The following is a 21,061-nucleotide window of genomic DNA, read 5'->3' as shown; positions in this document are numbered from 1 at the left end:
CCGTCAGAGTCCCTCGATTTGACGGAGTTTTTTCATCTGGCGGTGGTTTTGACGGTTGTTTTGAGAGGTCATGTCTCAGCCGCGTAGACCAAAACTGAGCTCAAGTATAAATTATACTTGCGTATCTTCGTGCGCCTTAAAATATGGGATGATCTTCAGATGGCATTGAGCGTTCAGACAACAGAGGAAGCTTTCGTGATTCCGCTGCCGTGGATGTGAGTTTCGCATCCACGGAGAAATCACTCAGAATCATGGAGCCAAGATAGGTCAAGTTAGCAGCAACCTAACGTAGGCTTTACAAGCTGTAAGAATTCCGGGATCCAAACATGGGCTGGCGGTTCGAATGCCAATGTTTTTGTTTTTTGCCAATTTACTTTACGCCCGACTTTTGTATCTTCTTCCTGCAGGACATTCACAGCGTCCATTAGCTGTTAAATGGAGTCTAACGAGCGCAAGGTCGTCTGCAAAGTAAACTTCGGTCGGGACTCTGTCTCCAAATTGGGGGCCAAAGGGCAATCGATTGGTTATTCGAGTCATGACATTTTCTATGGTAAAGTAAAACAAGTCTGGTGCTACAACATATCATTGTCGTACGCCAGTTTTGATGGTAAATGACGTGCTCCGTTCCCCACTCATTTGGATACAACTCTCAGTTTCCTCGTGTAGTTTTTCAAAGAGCAGACAATATTAGGTTGGGAATCTGGGTTTGTGGTCGTCCTAGTTTACCTGGAAGTGCCTAAACTAGCAAAACCAGGAAAAAGAGACAGACAGACCGGCCGACAGACCGACATAATTTACGACCGCTATATGTCACTTTATAGATACCAAGTGCTATAAAAAACCTACAAACACCAAGAGCAAGAACCACAAATACAAAAAGATAGACACGGAGACACGAAAACACCCACTCAGACCGACAGGCATAGGGAGAGAGGCAAGCAAAATATTTACGACTTATTAATTTCGAATTAATACATGCCCTCAATACTAAGCAATAATTTCAAAAACAAAACATTTACTCATATATTTGTCATGAGTTGAATATTAAGTATTATAACTGTTCGCTCCTTTTATTCACTAAAAATCGAATATTTACTAATCATTTCCTGACAGGAATCTGTGGGTCATTCACCCAAAAGCATCGGATACCTGTCTGGACAGCTGGTCATGTATGTAGGTCAATGAGTCAAATTGTATAGTCTGTAGCTTTAGTTCCCAAATAAGGATGTCTGGTCTATATTGCACACATGCACACTACTACTATATATAAACAATGGGCAAAGTTCATAACTTGCCGCCCTTTCCACGGGGACTGTGGGGGAGTAAGTCGTCCTCAAAGACATAGTTACAAGATTTTTTGACCATGCTGAACAAAATGGCAATCATAAAATTTTGTTGGGTGACTTTGGGAAAACATGAGCGTGGGAGGAGGCCTAGTTGCCCTCCAATTTTTTTGTCACTTAAAAAGGGCACTAGAAATTTTAATTTCAGTTTGAATGAGCCCTCTCGCAATATTCTAAGGCACCTAGGTCGATACAATCATCCCTGGAAAAAAAAAAAAAAAAAATGATCACGCATCCGTGATCTCTCTTCTGGCAAAAATGCAAAATTTCGCATTTTTGCACATAGGAGCTTGAAACCTCAACAATAGGGTTCTCTGATACGCTGAATCTGATGGTGTGATCTTCATTAGGATTCTATGACTTTTAGGGACTGTTTTTCTCTTTATTCAAAAGTAAGGCAAATTTTCTCAGGCTCGTAAATTTTGATGGGTACGACTAATCTTGTTCAAACATATACATCTGAAATTAGCATAAAAATAAAGTTCTTTGGAGGTACCTATCGGCATCAAAAATCCCGTTTTTCAGAGATTCGGTTACTATTCATCATTCGATCTTTTTATATCTCATTCTGTTATAGAGCAAGCATAAACTAAGTTATATAGATGTCTTCTATGACTTTCCTTATATGTCAATCACAGGGGATTGTTTATGTGTGCATGCATGGATGTATATGCGCATGTTTATGTCAATCACAGGGGATTGTTTATGTGTGCATGTATGGGTGTATATGCGCGTGTTTGTGCAAATAAATGCACACAGCAATTGAATTAAAAGATATTTTGGAACTAGAAAGGGGAACTAGAATACGGAAAAGAATCGTTTTAGGGTCTGTTTTTCTTGCCCTTTTAGTGCTCTCTCTCTTTCTTTCTTACTCTCTTTTCAACTTGAAAATACAATTATGTGACCAATTTTCAGTCCCATTTCTCATTTATTTAAGCCATGCTTTTTTTTTAAGAAAACATACCAAAATTAACACAGACAAACATGAAGACCTGAAGTGCCTTTTTTGAATCTTCTGTACTTTAAACACCTTAAGGCCGGTCAAGGATGTCTATAGGGGGGGGGTCCGAAAAGGCAATTGGATATCAATAAAAGACAAAAAACCTTAGAAATTACAATTTTTGTTAAATTACAAAAATATGGCAGTTTTCTGGAAGCTGAAACTGTTTTTTTAAATCTTTATTCGAGTGCTTTCACTCAAAATTTTCAAAATTCAATACATTTTTAATTTGGAAGAAAGATATGTGGAAACTTACGAACACCTACACAGACACAGAGAGTGAGAGAGACAAAAAAAAAACCATACAAACACACAGATTCAGACATGCAAACAGACAAAGACAGACATTTGGAAAAGCAAACAACCACTCGGACACACAGGCATGGTGTGAGAGAGAGAGAAAGAGGGAGGGAGGGAGGGAAGGAGAGAGAGAGAAAGAGGGAGGGAGAGAGAGAGAGAGAATTTCCATCTCATTATGCTTGTGCGTGTGAGCGAGTGTTTTCTTTATTCCGTGTCTGTCTTTGTGTGTCTGAATCTGTGTGTTTGTATGTGTTTTTTGTCTCTTTCACTCTCTGTGCCCGTGTGTCTGAGCGGCTGTTTGAATGTATATTTCTCTGTACTTATGTGTCTAAGCGGGTGTTTTCATGTTTCCCTGTTTGTCTTTGTATGTGTGGTGTCTAGTGTTTCCTCTCTCTCTCTCTCTCCTCTCTCTCTCTGTCTATGTCCGTATGTCTGAGCGGCTGTTTGCTTCTCTCTCTCTCTCTCTCTCTCTCTCTGTGCCTGTCTGCGTGTTTATGCGTCTGACTGTATGTTTGTAACTTTAGTAGAAGCCTTATTAATCTATCTGAGATTCTAATATACCACCTATGAGCTCACTAGTAGTATCTGTGTTTCTGAAAAATCCTTTTATTACATCTCCGACTTTTTAATAAACCTTCTAAACGTTAGAATTGCTAGCGTACCTTAAAAATAAAGGAAGCATAACAATGTAATGCATAAAAAGTTTTTATTGAAATAACTACATGTGGAATATCATCATCAAAATAAAAATGAATGCTTTATATTCGTTCTATAAAATACTTCATTATGTATCAAAATCTTTTGATTTTGAGTCCAAAAATTTCTGAGTCCAAAATATTCTTAGCCCAAAAATTCTAATAACATTTGACTCAGAAAAATTCTAAGTTCCAAAAGATTCTAATGTCCAAAAAATTCTGAGTCCTAACCAATTCCAAGTCCAAAAAAGGGGGGCAAAAATTTTGGGAGTGGGGGATTGGAGCCCTTGGAGGTTATAGGATTGTCATATCATCGCTTAAAATGTATACGACTTTATTAATTTCAAATTAATGCACACCCCGAATACTAAGCAATATTTTCAAAAACAGAATATTTATTCATATAATTGTCATGACTTGAATAATAAGCATTAAAATAACTGGTCACTCCTTTTATTCAGTGAAGATCGAATATTTGCTAATCATCTCCTGATAGGAATATATGGGTCATTCACCCAAAAGCTTCGGATGCTTGTCTTGGAAGCTGGTCATATATGTCGGTCAATGACCTAAATTGGATATAGCCCGTAGCTTTAGTTCCCAAATAAGGATGTTCCCTCTGTATTGCATAAATGCACACTACTACTATATGTAAACAATGGGCAAAGTTCATAAGTTGCCGCCCTTCCCCCAGGGACTGTATGGGATTAAGTTGTCCTCAAAGACATAGTTATTAGATTTTTCGATAATGCTGAACAAAATGCCAATCACAAAATTTTGATCGGGCGACTTTGGGAAAACACGACCGCGGGAGGGGGCCTAGTTGCCCTCCAATTCTGTGGTCGCTTAAAAAAGGCACTAGAACTTTTAATTTCAATTAGAATGGGCCCTCTCACGATATTCCAAGACCACTGGGTCGATGCGATCATCCCTGGAAAAAACAACAACAAATGAACACGCATCGGTGATCTCTCTTCTGGCAAAAAATGCAAAATTCGCCATTTTTGCACATAGGAGCTTGAAACCTCTACAGTAGGGTTCTCTGATACGCTGAATCTGATTATGTGATTTCCATTAAACATATATATCTGAAAATAGCATAAAAATAACATTCTTTTTCAGAGTTTTCATAAATTAATAATTTGGAAGAAAGATATGTGATGACTGAATCATTCCATTGTACTTGTAATCAGAAACATGTATTCAAGGTAATGTGTTGCTGCAAAAGTGCTCAAATGTGATGGTTATGTTCTATGGAAAGTATAATTTCAGAAGGGAAAAGTAACGTCTCTACCTTTCTACAATAACAGCGTTCTTGAATCTCAAAAGAAAGCTAAATTGAGTTTAGTTTACCATGTACTTGACCTATCCTTAATAAATTATGCGGACTAAATATTGATTCTTTGTCAGTCTATGTCCTCTGTTGAAGAAACTTTCTATCCTGAGCATAAGAAAATCGGTCTTTCTTTTAATACTACAAAAAGCAAAATTGCCGTTTGGGTCGTCATGGTGGCAATGTAAAGAATGTCCAATTAGACGGACAGATTGTCAAAATTTCACTTATGATAAATTGTCTCGGCCTTCTTACTGGTGCAAACCTAAAGGTATCCCTTCACTCCTACGCAGCAGTTGAGTGAAATATTGCCCAAAGCTTGTGGTGCCCCTATATGATCCAAAACACAGTGTAATAGACTCATTCCGCAACGTCGAGGAGACAAACCCTTTCATACACGGAATAATTTATGTTTTAAGTTTTAATCTCGGTCCTTACTTTCAGCTAAAAAAACTTATTTTTTTATTTAATTTCTGAACATTTTTGAAAAAATGCAGGTTTTGAATTGGCTCACAGTGTATGAATAATTAAAATGAAGTTTTTATATTCTTTTTTTTGCTAAATGGCTTTCTAAAAATTATTCCGTATATGAAAGGGGCCGTCCCCTCCTCAGCGCCTCGATCTTTATGCTAAAGTATTTTATTGTTTTAAAAGTATAATTGTGAGAAAGAGTCAAAATTTAGCGTAAAGTGTGAGGCGCTGAGGAGGGGAAAGCTCTTTTCATATACGGAATAACTGCTGTTCGTTTTAAGTTTTAATATCGCTCCTTACTTTCAGTTCAAGCAAACTTTTCTTATTTAATTCTTGAATTTTTTTGAATTAATGCAGATTTTGAATTTGGTTCACCGTACGTGAACAATTAAAAAGAAATTTTTATATTAATTTTACTTTTTTGGTTAAATGGCTATCTCAAAGGGGGCGTAAACACGCATCCGTGATATTTCTTCTGGCAAAAAATACAAAATTCCACATTTTCGCAGATGGGAGCTTGAAACCTCTACGCAGGGTTCTCTGGTACGCTGAATCTGATGGTGTGATGTTCATTAAGATTCTATGACTTTCATGGGGGGTTTTCCTCTTTTTTCGAAAATAAGGCAAATGTTCTCTGGTTTTAACTTTTGATGGGTAAGACTAAACCTGATGAAACATACATATTTAAAATCAGCATTAAAATTCGATTCTTTTGATGTCCCCGTGAAAAATTCCTCCATAAAAATATCATCCCAAGCAACAACATCCCCCGAACCCCCTCCCCAAAAAAATCCCCTGAAAACGTCTGTATACTTCCCAATAGCCAATACCATATGTGAACAATGGCAAAGTTCATAACTTGCAGCCCTTCCCCTGGGGACTGTGGGGGATTAAGTTATCCTCAAAGACATAGTTATTAGATATTTCGACTATGCTGAACAAAATTACTATCTCAAAATTTTGATATGGTTACTTTGGAAAAAAACAAGCGTGGGAGGGAGCCTAGTTGTCCTCCAGTTTTTCTGTCACTTAATAAGGGCACTAAAACTTTTAATTTTCGTTCGAACGAGGCCTCTTGCGAAATTCTAGGACCACTGGGTCGATACAATCACCCCTGGTGAAAACATACAATAGAAACAAACAAATAAACACGCATCCGTGATCTTTCTTCTGGCAAAAAATATAGAATTCCACGTCTTTGGAGATGGAAGATTGAAACTTCTACAACAGGGTTTTCTAATACAATGGATCTGATAATATTATTTTTATTAAGATCCTATGACTTTTAGAGGGCGTTTTCCCTTTTCGGAAATAAGGCAAATTTTCTCAGGCTCATAACTTTTGATGGGTAGAATTAAAATTGATGAAACTTATAAATTTAAAATCAGCGTCAGAATCCGATTCTTTTGATGTATCTATTGGTATCAAAATTCCGTTTTCAGAGTTTCGGTTACTATTGAGCCGGTCTCTCCTTACTTACACTTCGTTACCATGAACTATTTGATTGAGTCGTTTTATTCTCAGCGATTTTTATGATTCTGTTGTGCTTTCTTATATTTGTTTCGATGGTTTTCTCTGTTTTTTCTCTCTCTTTTATTTGTACTCCAATACGATTTTTATGTATTTTTTTTTTTGGGGGGGGGGGGGAATAAATCCGTCATCATCATCATATAATTCGAAAAATGTATGGTTCAATAATTCGTGAATAAATTCTGCTAGTATTTGTCTATTATTAAATTTAAAAAAATTAATTGAAATTAAGGAGCAACATAAAGGCTTAAAACGAACAGAAACACAGAAACGTGTATGAAGGGGATTGCCCCCTCCTCAACACCTCGCTCTTAACGCTAAAGTTTCTTAGTACTTTTAAAAAAGTTTCCTATTATTCTAATTAAAAGACTCTTGTGTTTCGGGAGTCGTTCTTAAAAAAATGGGACAAAAACCAAACTTTAGCGTAAAGAGCGAGGTGTTGGTGAGGGGGCAATCCCCTTAAAACACGTAATAATTTCCGTTCGTCTTAAGTTTTAATGCTGTTCCTTACTTTCAGTTGAAAAAACTTGTTTTTTTAATTTAATTTCAGGTCGTTTTTGAGTAATGCCAGAAAATCCGACCCCATCTCAACGGATATTTACCCCTCCCCACTGAAATATTGAATTGAATTGAATTTGTTTATTACCCATTATAATACACACAAAAAACGGAGTATAATGTGAATAAAAGAAAAGAGGAAAAAGAAAATGACCTAAAAAACTAAACAACACTTCACCTTACTTAAAAACAATTAAAACATACAAAAGCAAAATCATTGAATCAAAATAGTGCTCCATGGGTGTCGACCAATTCTACTATTATAAGCTTCTATACTTTTTCTGATAGAAGCATTTGGGTCTATGATGCCGTATCTTTTAATGACCCAGGAGTTGCTTGACTATGGTGGAAGGGCAAGCAGGTATTTATCATACCGGAAATAGATTCGCCGAAGCTCCTTCGTCTCGGTTATCGTAAACGTACGCCAAAAAGGTGCAAGATATAGGAAATTCAGGAGTGCAGAAGCATTGTAAAGATTCGCTAGCACTTTGCAGTTGAGTCGAAGTCTGTTTGCTACCAAGCTTCCCTATGCAGTTGTTGTTCGACGTTGAAAATGAAGGATCAAGAGCCTTCTAGTTACTTTAAGAGTGTCACCGATAGAAAGCCCTAAATATTTCATTTGTGATTTTGCGAAAACTGGCGCACCGTCGAGATTAATCGTAAATCCTGCTCGAGTTTCATCCCAGTTGAACAGAACCACGTTCGAATTTTCTCTATTGAATGTAAGGTTAATCTTAGCATATTCTTAACTTGAAATAGCAAAATTGCTTTCGAACGACTGTACTGCTCGACTGGGGTTAAAAATATCATCTGCATAAGCGACAAGTGACACATCAATCCCTTTTAAAATACACAAAGGAACTGCGCTGGATTGGGCGTTCAGGATACAGTTATTGAAGGCAACTGGAGAGGTAAGGGCACCCTGTCTGGCTGGAATAACGAAACGTGTTATGGTCCCATCAGGTAGCCTGATAACAACAGCAAGATGGTTATACATATCATACAAAGCACGAATGGCAGACGTGTCAACCCCACGTTTATACAGCTCAAGGAGAATTTGTGCGTGAATCAGAGAGTCTAAAGCATGGCTTACATCATGACTCTCTAGGACGAGCGAATCACCAGACTTATCAACATCTATAAGTATTGACGATAGGGGAGTAAGCGCGTGGGCGCACCCTAGGCCTTTTTGGAAGCCAAACTGATATGGTGGCATTTATCTATAAGCTCTGGCATTACGAGTGTTTCAAAAATCTCGCAGAAAGTAGTAGCAACTGTAATAGGGCGATATGAAGAACACTCATTTAGCAATTTATTCTTTTTTGGAACAGGAGTAAGACGACCAGAAGAGAACGAGGTCGGAACTATTCCGGTTGTGAACATCATTTGGAACATGAGATCAAGGTGGCACAGTAGTAGGGGACTTCCAAGAATAATGTGTTTAGCCCAAATATTATCTGTACCCCTCGAAGAAGATTTCATAATTTTTTGCACGGAATTCCTAATATCAGACAGTGAAACGATAAACGTGGGTGCAGCCTTTTTTGACAGTATCCGATTGAGATCACATTTAAGGGGATATTCTACCTTGGAATCAGGTTCTGAAAACTCTTTCAAAAAATACTGTTGCCAGGCCTCAGCAGAGATATGAGCTGACGGAGCGTTTCTTTCGCTCTAGTTGCGGGTTAAACTTTTCCACAGAAGCGTCGGATTACTCATTATTTTTTCTGAAAAATCAGAACGAATAGCGGCTCTATGTTTTTGCAGTTCTTTGTAAAAATGGCGCTTTGCGGAAATCCGTATTTGGTTCACTATGCCGTTCTTGGGTCTCCCGCATTCTATCCATATGCCTAGCCAAAATTTGGCCTTCTGGCAGGCTTCAACAAGGGATGGGTTCCCGGACCAGCCCTTAATTTGTGACCCAGCACGGACTCTGGATCGAGGGACAAAGTGTGATTCCACTTGTAGTAGCGCATGCGAAATAAGTGACGAGTAAATATTTAGTTGTAGACGAATTTCAGACGTGGGAATAGGTACTGATGTTTGGAGCAAGTCAAAAGGTATTTTTATCTTCGAAAGTAGATTATCAAGCCAGTACTGATACTCAGGCAAATCGATTTTACTCCATTCAATGATAGTTCTCCATTTTAAAGGTCGATTTGCGCGCGCATTCGATAAAATGGTGCACTGATTCGGAACGATAGCGGTAAATGATCAGTAACAAAATTATATATTTTACAGAGCTTTTTACTCAAATATTTCGCGTAATTTTGATAGCCTAGACTTACCACTAACTATTATTTAACCTTTTTTTTCATTTTATTCGTTATGATGTAAATTTCGATTTTGTCACAGCTCTAGATGTGCTCTTGAAAATACAATAGCATTGGGCTAATAAGCTTTAGTATTGCCCTACTTCCCATTCTATGGAAGTTGTTCTGTATTTCAATCAACCCGAATCATAAAGATTGGTTCTAGCTCATTTTGTTGTCATGGTGTCCAATTTTGCTCTTGTAATAAGACATTTGAAGGTTTTCAATACAAATCGTTTTTCAAGTGCTTTTTATGGTTGTTAGATTGTAAAGTTTTGATAACAATTTATTAAGTCTCAAGTTCCATGGAACTGAAAGCACTAGCATAAAAAATAAAATAAAATACAAGCATAATCTTTTATTAGTTTTCAAGCTTGTAACAAGCAAATAAACATTGCTTCGCAACAACAACAAAATAATCTGACTTCAAAGACATCGGGTTTCCTTGATTTTGAATTCAGTTTAAGAGTTCAGTAATGACTTCGTTTGAGTTATTGTTTGAGAAATATTTTTTGGGGTATTTTCGTTGAAAAGCACTATTTGCATTTTTATTTTTTTTAAATGAAAAAAAACAACAAATTTATCCTCCCTGATTTTGAAAAATACATTTACGTCTCCCCTTTAATTTTTTGACACGGATTCCCTCTCTTTGCAATCCAACAATGCTAAGCTTTCTTTGTTCACACTCTCTTTCATGTTTTTGGTCTCTTATGTTTATGTTTCTAAGAATATTTCTCTGGGATAAACCGTTGTTTAATACGTCAATACTAGGAAGTAAAAAAGGCCTCTTGTTTCATATTTCAAAAATTCCCAGAGAACTGGAAAACTAAAACAGACTGTATTTATCTGAAAAACCTGTTTCATATTTCTAAGGGATGATATGAAGAGTTGCTTTTAGCCAGGAAAAGTTTTGAAGCTTGAAGATACATTTACTTCACACAGAGATATTACAGTTGGAACAAAACTCCATTACATGCGGCTGGATAACGTTGGGGGATTGTAAGAGCTAGGTATAGAGAAACAGAGAGTTTACTTGTAAGACATGTTGTGACCAAAAACTTTTCGCTCGTCTTACTGGCTCTTAAACACTGCTACACCATCCATAAGTTTTAAACAAGAAAGTGTTATTTGTTCCTCCAGAAAATGCATTTATTCGTTAATCTAGATTTATTGTTCAGCTATCTCAAAGCATATGCTTTGTTACTGCTACTTTCCTACCCAGAAATAAGAAACGATTTGATCGGCTTGCGAAATGCGTCAAAGAAATAAGTCAATGGAATGAAAGCAAACTTTTAACATGCAGTTCTAGGACAGTCATCTTTCTTTTTCTTTTTGCTAGATTGTTCCTAAATAAAAACCATTTAAAGCAGTGGTTCCCAACCAATTTTGGGCCACGCCCCTGCTAGGCATTTATAAAATCCTGATGCACCCCTCGTGATGTTTAAATTTGTTACCCAAAATTTTACACGTATTCACCTTAAGGAAGCTTTAAAGGCTCGGTATCTTGGTATCTTTTTTCGAATCGTCCTCTAGGTGAAATTTATGCGAATGAATTTTTTCCTCTGTTTATGACTTTCTTTTAAACGTGCTCTTTTTTCATATATGCAAAATTTAGCAATCTTGGCTACAAGTGGTTTGCCCTCCCGGGAGTATCCTGTTTAAAATTAGACTGTAGTGGTTTACAAATCCATGCAATACCCTTCAGTGACTGGATCGTACTCGGATTCAGAAGTAGAATCACGTGATCTGGGAGATCAACATAGATTCAATCTCGCACCTGTAGGTCAGTCAAATATTTTGGGTTAGAAATTTGGTTTTTTGCTTCCTGGTTAGTTCAAGTAACCACACTTATATTTATTAAACACCTAGATGTTTGATAAGTGCTTTGTTTCTCCCCCTCCCCTTTTCAGACAGGCCGCGACCCTAAGATTGCAAATCCCTCTACCAGCCGAGCTAAGCGTTTTTGTTAGTTTGTCTTGCAACTCAGATTTATCAAACAGCTCGTGGTAACGCTGTAGTAAGGAGCGACCTGGCTTAATAGTGAACGAAACTTTAAAAAATGGAAGTTTCATACTAATAGTTACATCAAAAGAATCGCATTTTAATGCTGATTTTAAATATATAAGTTCTATCAAGTTTAGTCTTACCATCAAAAGTTACGAGCCTGAGAAAATTTGCTTTATTTTAGAAAAATAAAGAGAGACACTCCCTAAAAGTCATAGAATCTTAACGAAAACCACACCGTCAGATTCAGCGAATCACAGAACCCTATTGTAGAAGTTTCTAGGTCCTATCTACGAAAATGTGGAATTTCGCATCTTTTGCCAGAAGACAAATCACAGATGTGTGTTTATTTATTTTCTTTTTTTCCCCAGGGGTGATCGTATCGACTCAGTGGTCCTAGAATGTTGCAACAGGGCTCATTCTAACGCAAATTAAAGTTTTAGTTCTCTTTTTAAGTGACCGAAAATAATAGGGCACCTAGGCCCCCTCCCACGCTCATGATTTCCCCAAAGTCACCGGATCAAAATTCTTAGATAGCCATTTTATTCATCGTAGTCGAAAAACCTAATAACTATGTCTTTGGGGACGACTTACTCCCCCGTAGACCCTGTGGTCTACACAGTGTAGACCACTTTGACCAGTGTTTACATATAGTAATGGTTATTGGGAAGTGTACTGACGGTTTCAGGGGGATTTTTTTAGTTTGTGGGGGAGGTTGAGGGGGGGGGGTACATGGGAGAATCTTTTCATGGAGGAATTTGTCATGGGGGAAGAGAATTTCAATGAAGGGGGCACAGGATTTTCTAGCATTATTAAAAAAAAAGAAAAATAAATATGAAAAGTTTTTTCAACTGAAAGTAAGGAGCAGCATTAAAAAATACAACGAACAGAAATTACTACGCATATGAGGGGTTCACCTCCTCGTAATACCTCGCTCTTCACGCTAAAGTATTTCTAGTAGTTTAAACTATTTATTTTACGGCCTTTGTGATTCAGGGGTCATTCTTAAGGAACTGGGACAAAACTTGAACTTTAGTGTAAAAAGCGAGGTATTGACGAGGGGGTGAACCTCCTCATATACGTAATAAAAACATACGAATATAGAAGTTCGTTACGTAAGTTAATTTGTAAGTTACGTATATTTCTTACAAATGAAAACGTTCGAAAAAAATTAAAAGTTCTAGTTGCCTTTTTAAGTAGTCAAAAGGTTGGAAGGCAACTAGGCCTCCTCCCTTTCTCCTTTTTTTCTCAAAATCTTCCGATTAGAACTATGAAAAAGCCATTTAGCTAAAAAAAAATTAATATGCAAATTTCGTTTTAATTATTTATGTGCGGAGAGCAAAAATCAAAACATGCATTAATTCAAAAGCGTTCAGAAATTGCAAAAAAAAACAAGTTTTTTTTTTTACTGAAATTAAGGAGCGACATTAAAACTCAAAACGAACAAAAATTACTCTGTATAATTATTCTGCAGATAAGGTATATAGAAACGGTGATCGTATAAACGTCGGAGGGGGCTCATTGGATTTGTAATCAGAAGTTCTAGTTCCCTTTTTAAGATTCAGATTGATCAAAGGATGGATATCCCCCCCACTCCTCATATTTCCCCAAAATGCATATGACAGAAATTTTGAGATGGACATTTGTTCTTTTTTGATCCCTTCTATTTTGCTGATTTTTCAGCCAGGATTCTTTTCCTAAAAATTTGTCACCCGCAACAACCAATAACTGCATATGGAGGTCTTTTTCGTCAAATTCTGGATTCCCATTTATTTTTATATTTTTAGAATGAACCAAATTTGCTTTTAACAAGTTTTAAGCAAAATTGTGCTATTTCAAATAATATTTTTTAGACGGAGTTGTAACCCTTTTGAGCTAAAAAAAATTTCATATTTGACACATATCAAAATTGCCTGAACCGTAGATAATTATATGAAATGGTCAGGAATTATTAAAAGCTTTCAGGGTACAGCCGAAAGAATATGAACAGACTAAATTTTACTCAAGTCAATAAAATGACAGTCACAAAATGTAGGGCATTGTGTAGAGAGGCGGGGGAGGGGGAACAAATGCCTGAAGGACCCATTTCAATGCCTAAATTGTATAACACTCCATGGGTCTTAACTCATATACAGATATGGGTGTTAATGGGGAGGGGAGATGTAGGATTTAATATCTCGTCTCTCTGCTTTCTCAGGCATGACGTACCATTAAATAGCAAAATTAGAGAACGAAGTGCATAGAACCGAATTTTTGCGAAATAAATTTTTCTAAGTTCTTTCCTTTTAATGTTCGGACATTGAGAGATCAAAATAAAAGAAGAATAAAAATTTACCCTTGTTGGTAGAGTGGCCAGTAATCACTTACAAAATAAAACATTTTCCAATATTCCTTCCTTAAGACAAACGGAGAACATTAGAAAAAGGGCCAGCTGTAACACAAGCCAGGGGTGGTAATTGACGAAAATGCGGGAAGGGAGGGGGGAAGAATTTTACAAAAATTTCTTTTCAATGAAAATACAAAAAAGTAAACTTTAAAATCTAGGTGGAAGGGAGGGGGGATTTTGGTGCTTAATTGTTTTTTCCGCAGAAATACTACAAAAAGGTAGTACTAAAAATTTCAACCCTTGCATAATAAAGATGATAAGACTGAGTGTGGAAATTATAGAAGCAATAGCCTGATCTCTGTATGTAGCAAATTACTTGGTATGATGATGCTTTTTAGACTAAGCGATGCAGTGGACAAAGTTTTAAGAGAAGAAGGTGCTGTTTTAGGAAGGATAGGGGATTTTTTTTTTACCAAATTTTTACTTTGCGTTCGATTTAGCTGATAAAACAGCTTTAGCGAAGGTCCTATCCTTGACTGGATCTGCTCTCTTTGGGGGAGTTAGGTGGTGGGGTTCAGTGCTTTGGCGAGTTTGGTGCTTCTGGACGTGCTAGGACGATGAAAATTGGTAGGCGTGTCAGGTAGCTGTACAAACTGTCTTAATAAAGTAGTTTTCCCCTATTCGACCATCTGGAAGGCTGAAGGGAAAGGAAAAATAAAAAAATTGAGGTATTTTTAACTTACGAGTGGGTGATCAGATCTTAATGAAATTTGCTATTTAGAAGGACCCTCCTGACTTAGAGCTCTTATTTTAAATTCCGACCGGCATTAAGCCTCTAATTTTCCTTTTAAAGCAATTTAACGATTCTTAGAATTTAGCTAGAGCTCATACCATACGAGCTCTAGGCTCTTGGCTCTTCCGGCCTCGGCACAAGTGCCATATGGGCTCTTAGCTCTTGTTATCTTTAGTGTTTAAGAAAAACCTCACAATTTTCAAACAGCCAAAAGATATATATCTTCAGACATCATGGTTTTCAGAAATGAATAGACCTAAGGTGAATCTACTGGGCAAAGAATGATTTTATTTTGAGTTTTTTTTTTACCAATTAAGTTCATCACTCATAGCTGTATTATAAAAGAAATTTTACCTCATCATAGAGCGGGAGAGAGAAGACATCAGGCACTGGAGTTGATAAAAGTGGTGGTCGAACATTGTGCAGCGGCACTGCTAACAAAGGGAGCGGAACGGCTGCTCTAGGGTATTTTGGAAACCCGAATGGTCTACTTAACAGCAAATTCGATGAAATATGCCTGATATCTCTTCTTTTATTTGTCTTAGCATGGCAAAATTTCCTACGATTATCTCTGTTGATGTTGTTGTTGTTGATTCCAATTGGCTTTTTTGATTCCACCTTTTGCACCTTGGGTGGGCCACTGTCGTCTTTTTCATCAGATTTCCTTTTGTTTATTATTTCTTCGTTAGGTACAGCATGCAACTCCCCCTAAAAAAGAAATAATGTATTTTTACATAAAATAATCAAACTCTAAAGATTAAAGGTTTCCAAGTTATGACTGACAAGCCAAATATTTGTTTACTAAAAACTCACTGCAGCACCAAGCCGCCTCAGGACAACACAGATAAGTACATTATTCCTTCATCCCAATCTATTTAAAGCCCCCGTTCTTTACACCCTGTCTGTATGTATGCATGTATTATATATATATATATATATATATATATATATATATATATATATATATATATATATATATATATATATATATATATATATACGATCTCTCGTATTTTCTGATTATCTCTCCAGGTAATAGTTGAGTTTTAGTGAATTTTATTCAGCATTCACTTAATAAATCAAAACAATAATTAAGAGAATTTTATCAAGCCTACCTGAAATAATTGTGCTCCTTAAGACAAGTTCATCTAATTGATAAATAAATGATGATAAATATAAAGAGGGATAGTACACAACCCTGCTTAACTCCTGATTTAATACAAAACCAGCTGCTAACCTCATTTCCTACCTTAACCACAGCAGTATTATTCTCGTACACAGCACAAATCACTTTGATGTATTCGTCTGGTATACCATATAAGGATAAGACCTTTGCTAAAGCTCTTCTACCAACAGAATCGAACGCTTGCTCATAATCTATAAAACTGAGGACCAAAGGTGTTTGACAACTAAGGCACTTCTCAATTATAACGTATTAGTGAAAATTTGGTAGACACATCCTCTACCTTTTATAAAACCGCACTGTTCTTCTCTTAAAACTTTTGTCTACAGCATCTCTCAGTCTGAAAAGTATCATAGTACTAATAATCTGCTACCTACAAAGACCAGACTAATACCTCGATAATTACGACACTCAATCATATCACCTTTCTTATACAGTGGTTTAATTTAGGTTTTCTTAAAATGGTTAGGTACTTCCCCTTTTCCAAAAATCATATCCACAATCTTCAGTAACTTATTTCTAACCTCAGAGCAATCATATTTAAGAATCTCATTTACCACACTATCAGCACCTGGAGCCTTATTATTTTTCTTATCTTTTTAATACTGTCACTAGTTCTTCCTCACAAAACAAATCTTTCTTCACATCCAGGGTATCAAAAACTTTTTATTTTCCTCTATATCTTTTCCTGCAACTGTATCTAGGTTTAGCACATTCTCGAAATATTCCAACCATCTCTCTTTAAGTCTTTACTTATCACTAATTGTGGCCCCGTTCTTATCTTTAACTGAGACAAGTCCGGATTGACTTCCCCCTCTCAATTTATTAAAATGTCAGTACAATATTTTACTATTATGCCGTATAGCTGCATCTCCCAGATCCTGGGCAACTTTATCCATGGCCTCAACTTTACACCTCCTTAGTTCATATTTTAATGTTTTCTCCATTTTCTTTATATTCCTTTTGTTTCCACATGATTTATCAGTTAGATAATTCTTGTATAAACCCCTTCTTCTCTCAATTAAACATAAAGCTTAATCACTTATATTCCTAGCTGTAGTATTAACTTTCAGCCTTAAGACACCATCAGCAACTTCATAAATTATTTTCCTAAAATTATTCCGACCGTCTTCCAAATTGTCAACTTCTCTGGAGACAGTTATCCTTCCTAAATTTCAGCTTTAAATTAATCCTAGACACTACTAGATGCTGATCTTTAGTTTTAACATCAATAACAGCACTCCTATATACCCTACTATATTGTACTGACCCTGCTAGTCTTCGGTTTACAATAACATAATCAATAAAGTTTGCTGTCTTACCATCATGTGAATACCATGTCAACTTATGGGTCATTTTATGAGCAAACCCCGTATTGGTTATAATTAGATTGTCATACCTACAAACTTGCAAAAGTTTGTAGCCATTTCTGTTTTCTTTTCCTACATCAAATTTACCTAGGCTAGGTTACCATTTATCCATATATCTAACTGGGACCCTGTCTATTTGCTTCTGTAACTGTAAGTACAATTCATCTGAGTTACTAGTATCTCTGTCAGGGGGTTCAACAGGGGCATATATTACTATAACTGATACCCTGAACTTTTCAGTCCTAAAATGAGCAATTAGTATTCTATTATTAATGCCTTCCCAGCCTAAACAAGACTTAATAGCTTCCTTATTCATCATAAGCCCTACTCCCTGTCTATGTACCCCATCATTCCTGCCTGAGTAAACGATTTCTATAGCACCTAATTTCATACTTCCTACTCTTGGGATATGAGTTTCTGAAACTCCTATTAAGTTAAAATCGTTAAAATCGTCTGAATTCGTCACTCAAAATGTTGATACAACAGTCATTTTTTTTTAACGTCATAACATTCCAAGTTCCTATTTTCTTGTTCTTTAAATTAATGGAGTTATTTTGGTCTAAGAACAAGAGCTAAGAGCTCATATGGCACTTGTGACAAGGCGAGAAGAGCTAAGAGCCAAGAGATCATATGGTATGAGCTCTAACAAAATTCTATGAATCAATAGATTGATTTAAAAATGAAAATAAGAGGCTTAATGCCGGTCAAGATTTAAAATAAGAGCTCTGAGTCACAAAGTCCTTCTAAATATCAAAATTCATTAAGATCCGATCACCCACTCGTAAGTTATAAATACCTAATTTTTTCTAATTTTTCCTCTCCCTTTTGCCCCCCAGATGGTCGAATCTGGGAAAACGACTTTATCAAGTCAAATTGTGCAGCTCCCTGACACGCCTACCAATTTTCATCGCCCTAGCACGTCCAGAAGCACCGAACTCGCCATATCACTGAACCCCTCCCCCCAACTCCCCCAAAGAGAGTGAATCCAATACGATTCTGTCAATCACGTATCAAGGACATTTGTTTATTCTATCCACCAAGCTTCATCCCGATTCCTACACTCCTAGTGTTTTTCCAAGATTTCCCCCTCCAAATCTCCACAATGTCAAAAGATCTGGTCGAGATTTGAAATAAGAGCTTTGAGACATGAATTCCTTCTAAAATCAAATTTCATTACGATCCGATCATCTATTCGTAAGATATAAATACTCCAATTCTCATATTTTCCAAGAATTCCGGTTCCCCCCTCCAACTCCCCCGAATGTCACAGGATCTGGTCGGAATTTGAAATTAGAATCTGGTCACCCTTTCGTAAGTTACAAATACCTCAATTTTCAAAATTACCCCCCCCCCCCAATTCCACCAAAGAGAGCAGATCCGGTCCAGTTATGTCAGTCACGTATCTTAGACAGATTTCTATTCTTCCCATCCAGTTTCATCCTGATCTCACCGCTTTAAGTATTTTCTAAGATTTCCGGTCCCCCCAACTGCCCCCCCCCAATTACGCTTGATCCGGTTTAGATTTAAAATAAGATATCGGAGTTACGAGGTCCTTCTAAATGTGAAGTTTCATGAAGATCCGATCACTCCTTCGTAAGTTAAAAATACGTCATTTTTCTTAATTTTCAGAATTCCCCCCCCCCCCCCGCAATTGAGCGGATCCGTTCCAATTATGTAAATCACGTATGCAAGACTTCTGCTTATTTTTCCAACCAAGTTTCATCCCAATCCCTCCAATCTAAGCGTTTCCCATCATTTTAGGTCTCCCCACCCCAAACTTCCCCCAATGTCACCAGATACGGTCAGGATTTAAAATAAGAGCTTTGAGACACGATATCCTTCTAAAAATCAAGTTTCATGGAGATCCAATCACCCGTTCGTAAGTTAAAAATACCTCATTTTTTCTAGTTTTTCAGAATTACCCCCCCCCCCAACTACCCCAAAGAGAGCGGATCCGTTCTGGTTATGTCAATCATGTATCTAGGACTCGTGTTTTTTTCCCCACCAAGTTTCATCCCGATCCCTCCACTCTAAGTGTTTTCCAATTTTTAGATTTCTCCCTCCCAACTCCCCCCCCCCAATGTCACCAGATCCGGTTGGGTTTAAAATAAGAGCTCTGAGCCACGATATCCTTCTAAATATCAAACTTCATTGAGATCCGATCACCTGTTCGTAAGTTAAAAATACCTCATTTTTTTTTATTTTTTTCAGAAATACCCCCCCCCCCCAACTACCCAAAAGGGAGCGGATCCGTTCCGTTTATGTCAATCATCTATCTAGGACTTGTGTTTATTTTTCCCACCATGTTTCATCCCGATCCCTCCACTCTAAGTGTTTTCCAAGTTTTAGGTTTCCCCCTCCCAACTCCCCGTCCCCATCACCAGATCCGGTCGGGATTTAAAATAAGAGCTCTAAGACACGATATCCTTCTAAACATCAAATTTCATTGAGATCCGATCACCCGTTCGTAAGTTGAAAATACCTCATTTTTCTAATTTTTAAGAATTACTCCCCCCCCCAACTACCCCAAAGAGAGCAAATCAGTTCCGATTATGTCAATCATGTATCTGGGACTTGCGCTTATTTTTCCCATCAAGTTTCATCCCGATCCCTCTACTCTAAGTGTTTTCCAAGATTTTAGTTTCCCCCCCTCCAACTCCCCCCAATGTCATCAGACCCAGTCGGGATTTAAAATAAGAGCTCTGAGACACAATATCATTCCAAACATCAAATTTCATTAAGATCCAATCACCCGCTCATAAGTTAAAAATACTTCATTTTTTCTATTTTTTCCGAATTAACCGGTCCCTACTCCCCCCCCCCCCCCCAGATGGTCAAATCGGGAAAACGACTATTTCTAATTTAATCTGGTCCGGTCCCTGATACGCTTGCCAAATTTCATCGTCCTAGCTTACCTGGAAGTGCCTAAAGTAGCAAAACCGGGACTTTAGGTTTTCCCCCTCCAACTCCCCCCAATGTCGTCAGATCCGGTCGGGATTTAAAATAAGAGCTCTGAGACACAATATCATTCCAAACATCAAATTTCATTAAGATCCAATCACCCGCTGATAAGTTAAAAATACTTCATTTTTTCTATTTTTTGCGAATTAACCGGGCCCCCACTCCCCCCCCCCAGATGGTCAAATCGGGAAAACGACTATTTCTAATTTAATCTGGTCCAGTCCCTGATATTCTGACGATATTTCATCGTCCTAGCTTACCTGGAAGTGCCTAAAGTAGAGAAACCGGGACCGACAGACAGACCGACAGACCGACAGAATTGGCGAGTGCTATATGTCACTTGGTTAATACCAAGTGCCATAAAAAGCAATGATCCCGGATACCACGACAGGACGGGGATCAACATATCTTCTCAGGTCTACACCGAAACGCTTAAGCCGGCTTAGAACCGGGCAGCAAGAAGTCCATAGGACCTCCAGTATGAATGGAGGCTTTATACGGTCCATCTTGATCATCACATGGTTTTCAGCACTTGACAATGCTCTTCTATCAACAAGAGTCGAAATGCTGCACAGACAGTCCCAAGCATATTACTTCCAATTCATTATATATTCATGCCTACAAATATTATGATACTACGGGGAGACAACGCATAGTAGATAAATTAACTTGGAAGACGTTCTTCAACCGGAAAACGCACGTCAAAACAGACCAAGTCCAAAAGAATTATCCATTATCGGAATAAACAAACGCGAATAAACAAACTGAGCACAATACAAATTGATTTTTTTTCTTCTTTTTTAGTTTAAGCCATGCCAAGTAACAATGCACTCTAAGGGGCACTAGTAGTTTTTGATTTATAAACACATAAAATGTCAAAGT

The 21,061-nt window shown here is 37.3% G+C and overlaps 1 protein-coding gene across 4 annotated transcripts in view; it reads right to left on the bottom strand.

Annotated features, from left to right (window-relative positions):
* The window catches only part of LOC136032299 (pre-mRNA-processing factor 39-like), a 180,412-nt gene that overhangs the window by 64,644 nt on the left and 94,707 nt on the right, over positions 1-21,061 (bottom strand). For all 4 annotated transcript variants that reach the window (XM_065712581.1, XM_065712583.1, XM_065712582.1 and 1 more), the window contains one exon: positions 15,020-15,373. In XM_065712581.1, the coding sequence (XP_065568653.1) occupies positions 15,020-15,373 (354 nt within the window). The remainder of the gene's footprint in view (positions 1-15,019; positions 15,374-21,061) is intronic.

The sequence above is a fragment of the Artemia franciscana genome, chromosome 10 (genome assembly GCF_032884065.1).
Source record: "Artemia franciscana chromosome 10, ASM3288406v1, whole genome shotgun sequence".
Taxonomy (NCBI): domain Eukaryota; kingdom Metazoa; phylum Arthropoda; class Branchiopoda; order Anostraca; family Artemiidae; genus Artemia; species Artemia franciscana.
The sequence above is the reverse complement of the archived record's forward strand: the minus strand, read 5'-3'. Positions and strand labels throughout refer to the sequence as shown.